This window comes from Orcinus orca, chromosome 14 (genome assembly GCF_937001465.1).
Source record: "Orcinus orca chromosome 14, mOrcOrc1.1, whole genome shotgun sequence".
NCBI lineage: Eukaryota > Metazoa > Chordata > Mammalia > Artiodactyla > Delphinidae > Orcinus > Orcinus orca.
The window spans coordinates 43,976,185-43,991,240 of record NC_064572.1 but is presented as its reverse complement, the minus strand read 5'-3'; the positions used below and the strand labels follow the sequence as shown (position 1 = coordinate 43,991,240).

At 46.1% G+C, this 15,056-nt stretch overlaps 1 protein-coding gene across 5 annotated transcripts in view; it reads right to left on the bottom strand.

Moving 5' to 3' along the window:
* The window catches only part of WDFY4 (WDFY family member 4), a 281,181-nt gene that overhangs the window by 126,860 nt on the left and 139,265 nt on the right, over positions 1–15,056 (bottom strand). For all 5 annotated transcript variants that reach the window (XM_049697129.1, XM_049697128.1, XM_049697131.1 and 2 more), the window contains 5 exons: positions 14,841–14,998; positions 11,726–11,964; positions 9,741–9,859; positions 8,031–8,216; positions 7,165–7,301 (listed from right to left, as the gene is read on the bottom strand). In XM_049697129.1, coding sequence (XP_049553086.1) covers positions 7,165–7,301; positions 8,031–8,216; positions 9,741–9,859; positions 11,726–11,964; positions 14,841–14,998 — 839 coding nt within the window. The remainder of the gene's footprint in view (positions 1–7,164; positions 7,302–8,030; positions 8,217–9,740; positions 9,860–11,725; positions 11,965–14,840; positions 14,999–15,056) is intronic.

The following is a 15,056-nucleotide window of genomic DNA, read 5'->3' as shown; positions in this document are numbered from 1 at the left end:
GCCCACCACAATTAAGAAAACCAAGATTCCATTTAGTAGAAGATCTCAGTAACAATGCTCACGTCACTAGTGGGATTTATACGTTACAAAGTCTTTTTTGAAAATTATACTCTCATTCGTTTCTGAATGGTTTTATTCCTCTAACAGAGAGTCCCATTTAATTACTGGCTCACAAGATGTTTACCCCCACAGAGCACTACTGGGTTTTCCAACAACTTAGCATTGCGATTTCTCATAAAGTCCGTGTTTGCAGGTTTTCTGAATCACTCCTCTCTTCTCCATGGTTTCCAATGGTTTGTCCCTCCAGCCCCACTCCTCCCTTGATTTGCTGACACAAGCCGTCTTTCTGCCCTCCTGCCCTACAGCGAGGATGTATTATCAAGACCTCACCAATCTCTGGGTCCTCCCACCCCTTCAATTTTAGAAGTTCTCGTGCATTTTCATTTTCCCCTGGCTACCTGCTTCCAAACATCTCTCTTAAAGGCACATTCATCTCCTGGGAAAGTCTTTTTTTTTCCTTGCCCAACATCATGTTGAATTTACAACAAGTTTAAGTAAAAATAGTCCCTGTGATGACCTTCTAAATTCCAGATTTTTAAAATTTCCTACACCTTCTTAAAGATTTTTGATTATAACTCTTTTACAGTAGAACATCTCTGGGAATTCTAACTTCTGTTCTCTAGTTGCTTTTTGACTTCCTTGGCTGGTCCCCTCAACTCCAGCACTTACTGCCCCTTCATTTCAAAGCCCATTCTTTTCTATTTTCAAAAAACTCTTCTTAGCCCTGGGGTGCTCCTGACTCATGAGCCTTTTGCCCAGGTGAGTGAAATCTGAGGCTTCCACCTCAAGGGCTGTTCACCCCTGGACACAGAGGTGCCAAAACACTGAACTGGAAAGCATTGTGTCCCATCAGACCTCAACCTCCTTCCTGAAACAGGGGAGTGGGATTCTCGGGGACTCACCGCACCTTCAGCCTCAGCAAGACCGAAATCTCTCAGCAGCAGGAGAGATGCAAACACGCCGGAAAGCAAGACCAAGAGCAGCGTGATCACTCCCACAGTGACTGCTCAAGCCTTCCAATGCTGCATGCTTGCTTCCCCTGCAATTTCTATTTGGGTTCCATGACTTCTTTAAAGAGAAAATAAGTATACAGGAACATTTACACATGAAATGATATGATGTCTGGGATGCTGCTTCATAATTATTCTGTGCAGAGGGAGAAAGCGGGTAGGGATAGAGAAGAGACAAGATTGGCCAAGAACTGAAATTTGTGGAAGTGATGGATAGATACATGGGGATTCATTTTTTATTTTCCCTACTTCTATATCTGTTTGAAAATTTCCACAATGATTTTTCAAAGGGATAATGGGTGAAGTTCTCAGAGTAGATGGTCCAAAATGTCCTTTTCCTCGCCAGGGACCTGAGCCAAGGCTGCTTTTAGTATAGCCGTCACCCCATGGCTGGTCTCAGCCAGCATCTCATCCTCCACCGGGGGCAGTGCTGCTCCGTGGCTGCGGGTGAGTGATAGTGGGCCTGGGCACTGCTGGTTTTGCAGGAGGCTCTTGTGCGTCTGGGTGGGTGGAGGCCTCGCCCACAGGGCAGCCCTTAGAGGACCTCATGGGGCCTTGGAGTAAATGTTTAGTTCTTTCGTATTCTTGCCAGGGCAGACATAAAATTCTTGCAGAAACCTGTCTTTGGTATTTTAGCAACTGCAGTGTGCGACCCTCTGGCTTTGGGTGCCTTCTCATCCCCTTCTGTTAATTCTCACCTGGCCCTGGCTTCCCTACGTGGGCCATGTCAACATTCTAATATATGGCTTTGAAGACAGCAACTGGAAGCCTGCTCAGTTATCTCCAAAGGCCATGGAAACGTGGCAGACACAGAACCCGGCCCTGCTCCACCGGCTCTTGCTCCTCTCTAAACCCTCCAAGTTTGCTCATGAGGCACACATGGCCCCTGCATGAACAGCTGTCCACACAGAAGGAAGGTGGGGTGAAACCTAGCTCATACTTTGCAGAACAAGACCTGGGTCAGGTGGCTGTGTGCCCCCCGCCCCAGAGGGGGTCCCACCTCCTTAGGGTAGAGGTGGCCCTGTACTCTCAGCGTCCACCCTCTGGTCCCCATTCTCTGCAGAGCCCCACAGAACCATCTGAATCACACACCTCCCACACCTCCTAAACCTGGGCACACTCTCTTCTCGTGGCCTGATTTAAGAGCCCCGGAGCTAGGGCCTCTGTCTTTGGTGGCCCTCTTTTTTTTTTGTTCACACCAGCCTTGATTAAACAATTTCTCTTGTGTATTCTTTGGTTTCCACTGCTCCAACCACTGCCTTGCCTCCATCATCTCCCACCTGAATGATGCTACAGTCCCCAGCTTGTCCACTCCCCCAAGAGTCCTAAACTCCAATCTAACCTGTACAAACAGAAATGTGCCATTCCCCTGCTTAACCCCCAACCTATGGGCCCCAGTGCCGCCCTGACCTGCCTCCATGCCCATCCTGCCACCTGCAGCCGCTTTGCCCATCCTCCTGCTCACAGGCCTCACAACCCCTTCCCACCGGACCTCTAGCTCCTGTGTCCCATGTGCCCATTTTCTGTTTGCTGATGTTTAAAAAAAAACAGAGGATGACACACTTATGTTCTGGAATAATTTTGGATCCACAGAAAAATAATAAAGATAGTACACAGAACTCCTGATCCTGTCAGCCCTCACCTGGTTTCCCATAACGTTAACATCACACATTGCCAAGGTGTGTCTGCTAAAACTAGGAAACAAACACTGGTTGCTGATGTTTTTTCAACTTGTTTTTAAACAAGAGAGTTTGAAGCTGAGCAGATGAGCAAAGCCGCTGCTACTGCTGTGGAGAGGGACGGCTGGCAAGAGTGTGTGCTCTGGATCCCTCCAAGCTGAAGGGGGCATGATGAAGTGGCTTCCTGGACACCCTGAGTTGTCCTCTGGTAACCTCAAGGGAGCCCAAGGTCCCAACCTCTGTCCCACAGGCTGACAGCCACAGCCTTTACCCTGGTAGAGACGATGACTTCACGCTTTGATGCCAGAAGGGACTGTGATGGGAGTCAGGGGGAGAAAAGGAAGAAATAACATCTATATATCAGCCTTGCCTCAAAGTTCAGCTCACCTGCCAAGAAGGAAACATTTTCTACTGAAAATGAAGATAGGTAAAAGGCATGAGGAATCGTACATCGTGTGTCTCACTCCAAGGAACAATTTATCAGTGCTACAGAGCTGTCAGCCACTGACATGATAAGGAATAACACCAAATGAATAATGTTTCCTCTAAAACCAACTCCTTTAATTACAAGCCCCTTCTTTCCAGAAGAGAGACAGAAGATGCAGAAACACCAATTTCATGCACTTGTGCCTGAATAATGCCTCCACGCTGCTTTTTCCAGATGGCGACCTTCTCACTGGAGGGACTAATGATGTGGGTATATTTAGGGAAAAACCAATAACAGAGTCTTTAACCTTCAACAACAAAAAGCGTGTTATACAAAATGTTCCTTGGGATACATTAGAAAATATCAATTACATTGCTCACCGAGGTGTAATCAGCTGTAATAATCAAAATTAATTTTTAAAAATAATTAAACAGACCCCAGGGCAAATAGTTGATGCTCTTATCCTATGACATCACAGTGTACATATGTACCTGAGAAGTTGTGCCTTCTGTTAGCAACAAAGGCACCTCGCGTGGATGAGTGATGGATGCAGGCTCTGAAGGCTAGTGAGTTTCATCCCACAGAAAGGGGGGGAGGGGGCTCCGTGCAGCTCCCTACACATTCTTTAAGAACCTTCTATGTACCAGGCACTGTGCCCAGCCCAGACTGAGTTACTGGTAGGAGATGCTGCTCAGTAAAGACGCAGATAATTTTTTTTTAATTAAAGCATAGTCCACTTTGTTTCAAAAATAATTTGTCTTTTAAAATTCCACAAGACAGTATAAGCTGTAGAAAAGATACATAAATCAGGCTGGAGGTAAAATGGGGCTCAATGAGGAAGGAAGAGGCCAGGGAGAGATATGTGTGGGTGTGTACACGTGTTTTGCAGAAATTTATCCCACTGGGCATGTGCAGTTACACCACTTGGGCCACGCTTATCTCTCTGGCTTCCAAGTGCCCAAATGAAAGAGGAAAACATAATGGTGTCAGAAGTTCTGCTGTTTCAGTTGCTGTGGAAAAGCACAGTCCTTCCTGGTGTTAACAGCTGAGGGAGACATCCCCCAAGGCTGTCCTCTCCCCGCTGCAGTCCAACCACACTGGCCTTTGCTGCCCCATAACCCCCAGCGCACTCCTGACTCTGTGCCTTTGCCCGGTGGTCCTCCCTGCCTGATCACTTTTTCCTGGAGAGTCACGAGGCTCCTGTCCTTCCTTCTCTGCTTTCACACCTCCCTGCCAGAGAGGGCTTCTGCCACCTCCATCTAAGTGGCCCAGAACCTCTCTCATCACCCTCTCCCACTTATCCTGCTCCACTTTTCCTTATTGCAATTAGCACCTCAACATTTACAAATGTATTTATCTTTTTATTGTCTATCTTCACCTCCTAGAATGCAGTCTCCATGAAAGCAGAAAATATGTCCATTTTTCTCTCTTCTGTAACCTCAGTACTCACAGCAGGGTACAGAATAAGCACTTTAAAATTTGTTGAATGAATGAATAAATGGATGGAAGGATGAGACCTCAACTGATGTAGAAGACAACATCTTCAGCAGCTCGCCTTCACCAAAGACAGACAACTTCAAGTATTCCTTCTTCCAGATCTCTCAACATGAGCCAAGGGCAAACTGTTATAAGCCATTTGTAAACCTACATGGCCCCAAACATTGCTGTTTACTCAAGCTTCTTTCAGATGGGCTGTTTCTCAACAAATCTCCCCAGGACTCGGAGGCACTGAACTGTGCCAGTGACAGTGACCTGGCGGGGGGTGGGGAGTGCCACTGGCAAGACACAGCATCAATAGCCACAGGGGTTCCCATAAAATGCATGGCCATGCCCAGCGTCTCAGCTGTCCCTTCCACAGCTGCCCAGCCAGACTGACCTGACCTCCTGGGGACAATGCTAACCTGGTCAAGGAGTAGATGCTCCCGGGAAGAGGGGCTGGACCCCTCCTGCCACAAATGGCGTTGGTCAGGAGCAAGTGCTTGGGCACAAGTGGGGATGCTCCTGCTTCCAGTGCTAGGTGCAACTGTACCAAGTGTGAGATGGTCTTGTCTTGCCCTTGGCAGAGAGAGCTACATTGGAATTTTGTAAAGCACTTGCACTTTCCAAGTGCTTCCACATCGTCTAGTGTAAACAGAGTACATTCCCAGCTGTAAACTCAGGAATGGAGGCATCCAGAGGTTTTGGAGTTGCCTAAGGGTGTGCTCAGAAGTGCAGAGACTATGAATGAAGACCCTGTCTCCACTCTGCCACTTCCTGGCTTCAAAGACCTTGACTTTTTCTTTCAGATTCTATTTCACATCTATTAAATGGGACTAATAATAGCTGTGTGATGCCGCTGGCCAGAGATCTCAGTTATTCACTCAGTCAGCCAGTAGCTCTGTGGACAAATTTAATGAGTAGTGTCTTCCCCAAGCCAGTGCACTGAAGACACAGCCTGCTCTCAGCTCTGAACACCAGGGGGCCGGCCAGCCTAGTCAGTTTCATTTCCTGTCTTTCATTCTATCTTCAGGTTCTTTCTCCATTTGTCCTAAAGCCTGTTGCTCCTGAACCTTGGAAAGAAGGAAGCCCCCTTCTCCTGGCAGTCTGGGCACTTACAGGCAGCCCTTCACTCCTCTCTTCTCCCAGTATCCTCCCTTCTCTCCCCATCAGACACTGACCACAGTGGACAACAGACCTACGGTGACAGCAGGGCCCAGATTCTGAGCACATGGGATTTGGAGTTAACCTCAATCTCCGAAGTTATATGGGCAGAGTTCGAATTGTGTAATGTGTCTGTCAACCGGCTACCCCGCTCCCTGGGGAATCCCTTCCCACAGTTTCCCACAGTTATTTGTCCCATTGTGCAAGTCAGGAAATAAAGACTCAGGGGTGTTAAGTGAATCACAAACCAAGGTCTCTTGGGCCTAAGGCCATGCCTATTGAATGACCACCTTCTGCCTCTGAAGGTAAGTCGGTGACCCTATCATTAGAATATATGAAAGACTGTATTTTCCAAGGAGAGCCTCAGCAATATTTCCAGTACTATGGGCTCTTGAAGAACCTTGTCACTTCCCTACCAGGATGTAGAGTCTACTGCCCTCCCCATGAACCTGGGCAGAACTCTGTGCCTTTCTAGACCAGAAAGGACTGCAGCGGAGGTGATGCTGCATGGTTTCCAAAGCTGGGTCATGGAAGGCAATGTGGCCTTCACCTCTCTCTCCTCCTCTCTCTCTCTCTCCATTTTTCTCTCTCTCCTTCTCCCTCCCTATGGAAATTTATCCCTTAAAACCCAGCCACCAGGTTGTAAGGAAGCTCAAGACACATGGAAAAGCCACGTGTAGATGTTCCAGCCAACATCCCCAGCTAAGGTCTCAGACTAGAGCCAGCAGCAACCCCCAGGCGTGTGAGTAAGTGAGCTTTCCAATGATCCCAGCCGAGGCCCCACACATCAGGGAACAGACACCCCCAACCCCTGCTGTGCTCCAGCTTCCTCACCACGGCGTCCACAATCACGAAAACATCATTGTCAGTGTTGCCGAGTTTTAGGATGGTTTGATATGCAGCTTTAGAGACATGGACTAGAAAACCCTAACAGCTCAACCCCACATGGCCAAGAGGATCCACCACCATGTCTCCCAACAACGGCACCAACACTTCTGTCCCCCTTTGTTGTGCCCGCACACCCAGCTCCTGCTGAGCTGTGGGTTACGGCTGAGTACACCTGACTCAGAAAGAGAATGGGAACAAGGGTTGGTTTGGGTTTTAATGACAAAAGGAACAGCTGCTCTTGGCACTCAGGTGGAGCCTATATTCGCTTCTGGTTAAAGCTAACCTAAGACCTGACTCCCACAGATGTAGCCTCAACTGGGAAGCCACATGCATTACCCCTAAATGCTCAGAAGAACATGGAGTTAGATCACATCCAGTGACAACAGAGAGAGAGGACATGATACATGGGGGTTTGAAGCGAATGCCTGATGTTCTCTAAGGAAAAGGGGTCTGGGCTCACCTCTGCTTTGCACTCAGGGTTCTTGGTCTGCCGCCCGGGCATCAGTCTCATGGCTGAGGACAAGCTTCCACTCCACGAAGGGACTTTGCTGTGGTGTCCGACACTTGAGCGACTGGCCAGTGACTTCTTTTCAGATGCTGGCGACAGAGAGGCAAAGACCGTCAGAGGTGAAGTTAAGAAGGAAACAAACACACACTATTTCTACAGCTGGCTTGGCTTTCAAAGGGCAAGCCGGGGGCCACAAGCCCAGTGTGTCTGCCTCCAGTAAGGAAAACAGCCCAGGCTACAGGTTTGAATTACTGTGAACTTCGTGATGCTGAAAGACTTAAAACAATATATGAGCCGTAACTTGAGAGTGATGACCTCTTTAAAAAGAAACTTAACCATTATTCCTACAGCTGCATTGGCTAACAGAGTAAAAATGCTGAGTCACTGGTAGAATGCAAGGGAGGTTAACATCTTTGGGATGAAGAGTTTTACTTGGAACATGAAGAACCTGAGGCTCCAGGTCACTGCATGACTTGGCGCAAGGTTTCAAACCTGGCAGGTGAATATCAGGGCAGGACCTAGCACCCTGAGTTCCAGAGCCCAGGCCAGAGCTCTGACATGGTGGCCCTTCCCTCTGAGAGATGACTAGCATCTGCTGCTTGGGTGGCACCTCTGGCCTTCCTTTCACCAAGATGCAAAGCAGCGTTCATTCTTTGTGAGCAAAGATTCATGAGGCTTCAGCGATATAAATCCCACCCACCAGAGGGATGAGACAGAAGGTCTGGTGTAAAAGGCTTTGGGCCCTGAGTGAAACCCTGGGGGAGCCTGGTTCTATGAGACTCAGAAGTTCCACTCCCTGAAGCCAAGTGGACAGAGACCTAGGTAATGCTGCCAGGCCTTGAGCATCGTCTCTTCCCAGAGTGGGGTGACCTCCTCAATCTTCACTTCACTCTCTCCAGGTTTCACAGAAAGATCAATCTTGAAGTTATCCTCCAGCTCCTGCCGTCTCTGTGCCACGAGCTGCTGCCAGAGAGCCTGCACAGTCTTTTGGATGTTGTGCTGGACTAATGGAGAGAGTACATCACACAATCAGGACAGCCTCAGTGCTTCTCCCAGAGACAGCCGGGAGATGGCATATCATGGTTGTTTTCATGTGCATCATTCTTGAACATCACCCCAGCTTTGCAAGCTCCAGCCAGACAGCAGTCAGTATGTAGAGATGCAGGACTGATAAAAATGCTACCAACATCCTTGTGAGCTGGCCTCTCCCCGACCTCTACCACCAAGTCCTGCCTGCTTCACATGTACAGAGCTGGGAAACATGATTGATGGGCTCAGTGAGCCTCTTTCTCCCACCCCAACTCTGTTAGATACCAAACAGAGAGATACCTTGTGTAAGCTCTAGGTAACAAAATAGTTCTCCCCAAAACAGCTCCTTCCAACCTTGACTTTTATGTTGGCCCCTCAGGGGAACAGACACTGAACCCAAGACTGTGCCCAGGGGCCCAGGAACCAAGCCAGTCCTCTCTCCTGGCATTGAATCATGCTTCCAACTACCTACCCACCTCAATGCCCTGGACTTGCAGAGAGACAGATGAATTTACCAAGCCAGTTCTACCTGCTATACCCCATAAACATAATCCCCTGAATTGTGCCTAACTTCCCTCTGATCTTGGGTCACTGGGTCTGCCCTTTGGTACCAGCCTCTACAGTTTGTTTTTCTCACCCTAGGGGGATGGACATTGCTCAGTCCACTCTACTAGTTAAATCCCCAAACGCAAATGTTCATGTTGTAATTAACACTGCAAGACAGTAAACTCTAAACACACGAGATTTTTGAGCACTGGCTTTGGGCACCTATCTGACCAGAAAATAAGGATCCTTGTGCCTACCACCTGGCATCACAAGATATCACAAGATTACGTGGCACAGTTGGCAAACTAAAGTGGTGGAAGAAGGTCTGCTGAGGCTTCCTGCATCAAGAGGGAGAAATCTCTCAGACACATGGATCTGGTCGCCTTTTCTTTTTTTCCACAAACCGCCATCCTTTTAACTTGCTTTGACATTATCGAATCCAAGAATAAACTCCATTAAGCCAGAAATCTCATAAAGTAACGAGCTTCTTTACGCCATTCCCATTTTCTAGAGAAGAAAGCTGAGACACAGATAGGTAATGGCTTGAGCTGAGTGATATGGCCACCAGTTTCCACATCTAGCGGTCCAAAGGAAAAGTCAAGAGACCAGCTGAGAAGTGAAATCAACGTACAGTGAGGTCCTCTGGTATTTTAGTACACAAGGTCTTAGCCTCACCAAGTCTCACAGAGCTCCCTCCTCATCTATCCATCCGTCCATCCATACACCCATCCATTCTATTTCTTGTATACAAAGATCATTCCAATTTTATTCTCTATCAGGTTACCTTGCTGTATTACTACATTGTTCTAGGATTTCCTAGGACGTCTTCTGTCTTTTAAGAATCTTAGTAATATTTGCTTCCTTATCTTAGGAAGAAAAAAACTGAAGAATGCAACCCTAGCAGTTACCGCTATCTTCTACTCCCCCCAAAATAAACGACAAATAAAATGTACCATTGCTCAAGCTTGGGAAGTCGTCTCTTTTTTCTCTCACTTCTTCATTTGGAGAAAGAAAGACTTGATGATAAGGAGTCATTCTATGCTTGGGTTCCAATCCAAATCCTTCTGGGTAACTAGTAGACAAGAGATTGTTCACTATGAACTCCAGTTTCTTTGGGATCATTCCATTGTTCTTTATTACAAATAATAATCTTGCAAACTCAGCACACATCAATATAAAAAAAACTTGTCTAATCAAGTTAAAGCAAACACCTATGACAACTTCCATGACAGGTATTATACAAAAGCATTCTAGAAAAAAAGAAAAATACCTTCTCTTTGTCCCTGTCTTATTAAATCCAATCTATGCTCCCAAACAGACCTCCTCAACCTGTCCTGGTTTATACATCATGAGAACTGGTCATTTCTTTTTGCATTAAACTCTGCCTTTGCTTGGTGCTAACCTCATCCCTCATGGAATGGGGCCGGGGCCAGCTTCATGGGCCTGTGACCTGTGCAGCTGTGTATGGTCCGAACTCAGAAGGGTCCCATGTTTGGGCTCTGCTGTCACCATCTTGAAATTCTTAGTAATTTTTGAATAAGAGCCCCGCATTTATACTCTGCTGGAACCCTGAACATCATACAGCTGGTTTGAAGTGGGGCGAAGTGGTTTACATATTAAGTTCCCCATAGACCATGTGCTCCAGAACTCCTGGCCATGTTCATGTCCAAGTACCCTCTTCTCTGGGCCCCTCACCCAACCAAGCAGAACAGACACTCAGTACAAGTTTGTGGATTGAACCAAAAATGACAAACAAGGAAATGAAAAAATAACCAGCATATAAGGATGTCCATTCTTGAAATTTCTAGAATAAAGTCCCTTTGGACTTTGGAGGCCGCTTTGCTATCCAGAGGGATTTGAGGAGGGCAGAACTTCAAGCACACAAGTCAGCTGGCATTCTGCTCCTCTTACCCATGCCTCCAGTACGGATAGGGCCTAATTCTTGAGATACAGAAAAGACAGAAGCACTTCCCCAATTTAATCCATACACTGAAAATGGATTATTTTATTTCAAACAAATAAAAAGGCAAATACCTCCTCTGGGCTAGGAGTGTTTTCCAGTGCTTCCCAAAGTGTTTTTAGACAAGTCAACTCATGGTTTGTAACATTCAACAGTCAACGCGACAGGATTTGGGTTTTTTTCAAATAATCAAATTTGTACTGGGATAAACACAACTGAGAAAAGGACAAGAGTAAAGTGTAATATCTCACAGTCCTCTCTTCCTCAACATGGTTCTATTAATAAGAGATAATATTCTTAGGCAGTATAATGCCAAGGCACACATGATGTATGATATATACCTACTACCGCACAGAGGGAGAGAGAAAGTGCACATACACAGAAAAATCTAAGTTCAAACTTTGAACTTCAGGAAAGGGATTTAAATAGCTTAATTTAGTAATTTAATGTATTTGTGCTAGTATTTCTTATACAAGGATGCTTATGGATGTCATTTTATATCACAAATTGTGTATGTCTGTGTATGTGTGGTTTTTTGGTTTTTTTTTTTTTCCTGCAAGCAAAATTATTCCTGGCTTGCATGATTTAATTTATTATATATTTTCCCATTCTAAGATTTCATTTATCAAAAGTGAGTATTTCTGAAACCTGGCATCATCATAAAATCAATGTATGTATTTAATGTTGGAGTTTTCTGCCTGCCCCTCCCCACCCAAATTAAATCAATGAAGTATCTTACAGCCTGAGAATTATGGAAATACGGCAAATTATTATCTCATGATGCTCCTAGCTGCTCAGTCACATGGACAGGTTTGAGGACTACTTACCGTATTATCAAATATTGCACATAATTTGGACAACCAGATAAACAAAAGGAGTGTATCATCTATAACTGATCGACTTCAATCAAGTGTCCTCTAAAGCTTTCTTTCCTGCATTGAGCACTGGCAAGCAAGGAGACAAGTGGGCAGCTCTAACCTTCTTGCATTGAGCAGCAGAAGACAATGCATGAGACACATGAGGAAGCTGGCGTTAGAATTATAGGTGGCAAAGATAATGTCCCAGTGTTCCTGAAGAAATCCCAGGATGTTGAGAAGGCTGAGGCATTCGGAGAGGGACTGCTGGGGCTTGGAGAGGCAATAAAGAATGACTTTATTTAAACTGCTGTATAGAGCACCGATGACAGCGTCTCTCTGAGAAGAGGCATTCTCGATGACCTGTGTCATAAAATAAACACACACAGACACATACTTGTGAACACTTTGAAATTGAGATACCAACCCAGTTAACTGTGAAAATGATACAATCCCAGATTCTTTTCTGCATTTCTAAAATCAAAAAGGACTACCTTCCTCAACCTTGGAGCTTCTATTTAAGTGGATGATCAATAAAGGGAATTCAAATGTTTAAATTTACCAAAAATTGGTGTTAAAAAATTAAAAGTTTACCACAGTCATATTATGTAAAGTAGACATGGGACCACAGATTTCTGAAATACTGGTAAACATGGTTGACATTCAGTATATAAGAACATGCTATTAATAGGGTCTAGTTTTAAAAAATGTTATTAATACTAGTTATCAGGTATAGATTGTTACAATATTCCAGTTATCATGTAAAGCATTTTTGCATTTGTGTGCGTATGTTTACATATATTGCCTCATTTAAACATCATAACAACATCGTGAAGTAGACACTAAGATTATCCCACCTTAGGGATAAGAAGGTTGAGAGTCTGAGAGGTAGGAGAGGTAGGTGGTCAACAAGAGTCAAACCCACACCAGACACCTGAGCCATGCTCTTAACCACTATGTCTTCTAAAGGAGATGTGCATCCAATGGATTTTAGTTCATGAGAGGTTTAGAGGGGGAAGGCAGAAGGTCCTGATTTGTGGCCTTAACACTGAAGCCATCCATCTGTTTGGCTTCACTGAAAAGAATCCATAGAACAAAAATTATGTGCAAAATGTTTCAGTCTATTAGAAAGTTCATTTGTTAGTTATAGATTGCTCTCTTCAAATCTCATAGGTAATGCAAGTGTTTATACTAATTAAGTTTTATTTAAATCTGCTGGAATTTAGGGTGCATGTTTTTATCCTCATCCTCTCCTACTCTACAGATGGGTCACATCTTTCAAACTGAGGTTAAGAGGTGTGTGAGTCACAGGCAGTGAGCAGGAGAGAAGAATGGTAGATGTGGGCAGTGAGAGTTCTTCAGTCTGGCACCCTGCTGAAGACACATCAGCCCCAGGAGGCACCAGCTCTTTGATATTAGCTCTGAGTATTTGCTTAGACCATTGGGGAGCTGCTATAGATTGAATGTTAGTGTCATCACCCCAAAATTCATATGTTGAAACCCTAGCCCCCCAGCGTGATATATTTGGAGATGGGGTCTCCTGGAGGTAATTAGGTCACGGGGATGGAGCCCTCATGGTGGGATTAGTGCCCTTATAAGAAGAGATAAGTGAGAGCTTGCTTCCTCACTCTCTCCATCATGTTGAGGGTACAATGAAAAGATGACCCTCTCTAAAACCAGAAAGAGAGCCTCACTGGACAATAGATCTGCTGGCACCTTGATCTTGGACTTCCTAGCCTCTAGAAACCCGAGAAGTAAATGTTTGCTGCTAAGTCACCCAGTCTATGGTACTCTGTAATAGCAGCCCAAACTCGCTAAGACAGGAGCTCAGTGGCTACTCTCATTTTCAACATGACCTCCCAACAATCCGATTTTACTCCCCTCAGAGCTGACAAGGGATATTTCTCCCTTCTAGGAGTTTTTTTGTTTGTTTGTTTGTTTTGCGATACACGGGCCTCTCACTGTTGTGGCCTCTCCCGTTGCAGAGCACAGGCTCCGGATGTGCAGGCCCAGTGGCCATGGCTCACGGGCCCAGCCATGGTTCACGGGCCCAGCCGCTCCGCGGCATGTGGGATCTTCCTGGACCGGGGCACGAACCTGTGTCCCCTGCATCGGCAGGCGGACTCTTAACCACTGCACCACCAGGGAAACCCTAGGAGTTATTCTTGAAGAAACCGCCAAATACATTCTTTTCAGGTTGCCTAGAACTGTGCATCAGCAGACTGACTATCACTCTAGGAACTGTGCCAAGGCCCAGTCCTGGGGTCTGCAGGGGACTCCACAGACAGAAGGGTGCTGGGGGCACTGATGTCATTGTCTCTACGAGGCATGAAGAGGAAGGAGAGGGGCTCTCCTGGATTCTGCCACAGAGAATGCACCGAGAGCTGCAGGCAGGAGCTGCTGGAGGCAGATTTCCGCTTGGTAGGAGAAAGTGCTTCCCAACAATCACAGGTGTCCTGGTGACTGGAACCCCCTTGTACCATAGAGAGCTCCTCACACAAGGATGGTTCAAGGAAACAGTGAATGGCCACTTGTCAGGAAAGGTTTCCAGAATGAAATGAGAAGGACCAAAAAAAGGGTTCAACTCTAGAATTTTGAGATTGTTTGAGTCTTTGCGTATGCGTGTGTACACATATACAATGAAGAATGTGTACACACGTGCACACATATACTTACATCGAGGTGTATCTACAGGCATGCACTGGCATGCATAGGTATGTATGTAGATGGAGAAAGAGAGAGAGAGAGGGGGAAAGCACATGCAAGAAAAACAGGACCAGGTAAAAATAGACTCTTTCTTCAAATTCAGGAAGGCCCAAATATGACAAATGGAGGTGGATTTTATAGAAGAAAATGAAATAGAACTTTTGGAGATAAAGACCTTTTTCACCCTTTGTTGATGAGGAATAACAATAATTAAGATTAAACCAACATTCACAGTAAAAACCCAAAGGGGGGTGTGCAGAGTTTAGGAGGTGCCTGTGCAGGAGGCTGCGGCCCCTAATCACCGAGATGGGTCTCAGGTGGCCCAAGGAGAGAACACTGCAGGGTGCTCAACATCTACCAGGTATTAACCTGGGCGGTAATGGTCCTCCTCCTTCCTCCCACCCATTTCAGATTCTATTTCCAGGAAGGACAGCAGGTCAATATGAACCAAGTGCACAGCAGCCAGCAGTGTCATACAGATACCAGGTGGGTCAGCAGAAGCCTTACCACCACGGCCAACCTGAGGTTCTTACCAACATTATGTGCTCCGTGATGAAGAGAAGGATGTGCCTGGGGTCTGCTGAGAACATTCCACTGTACAGCTTCTCCACCAGCTTCTGGATGAAGTAGGAGATGCTGGCAAGTGAAGGAGCAGCAGCAGCTTCTGCATTTGGCTGAGGCTCTCTACTGCCTGCGGGTTGGGGGAGGGTGACAGACCAAGGCTGAGAAATCATCAGTGTAACTGCCTT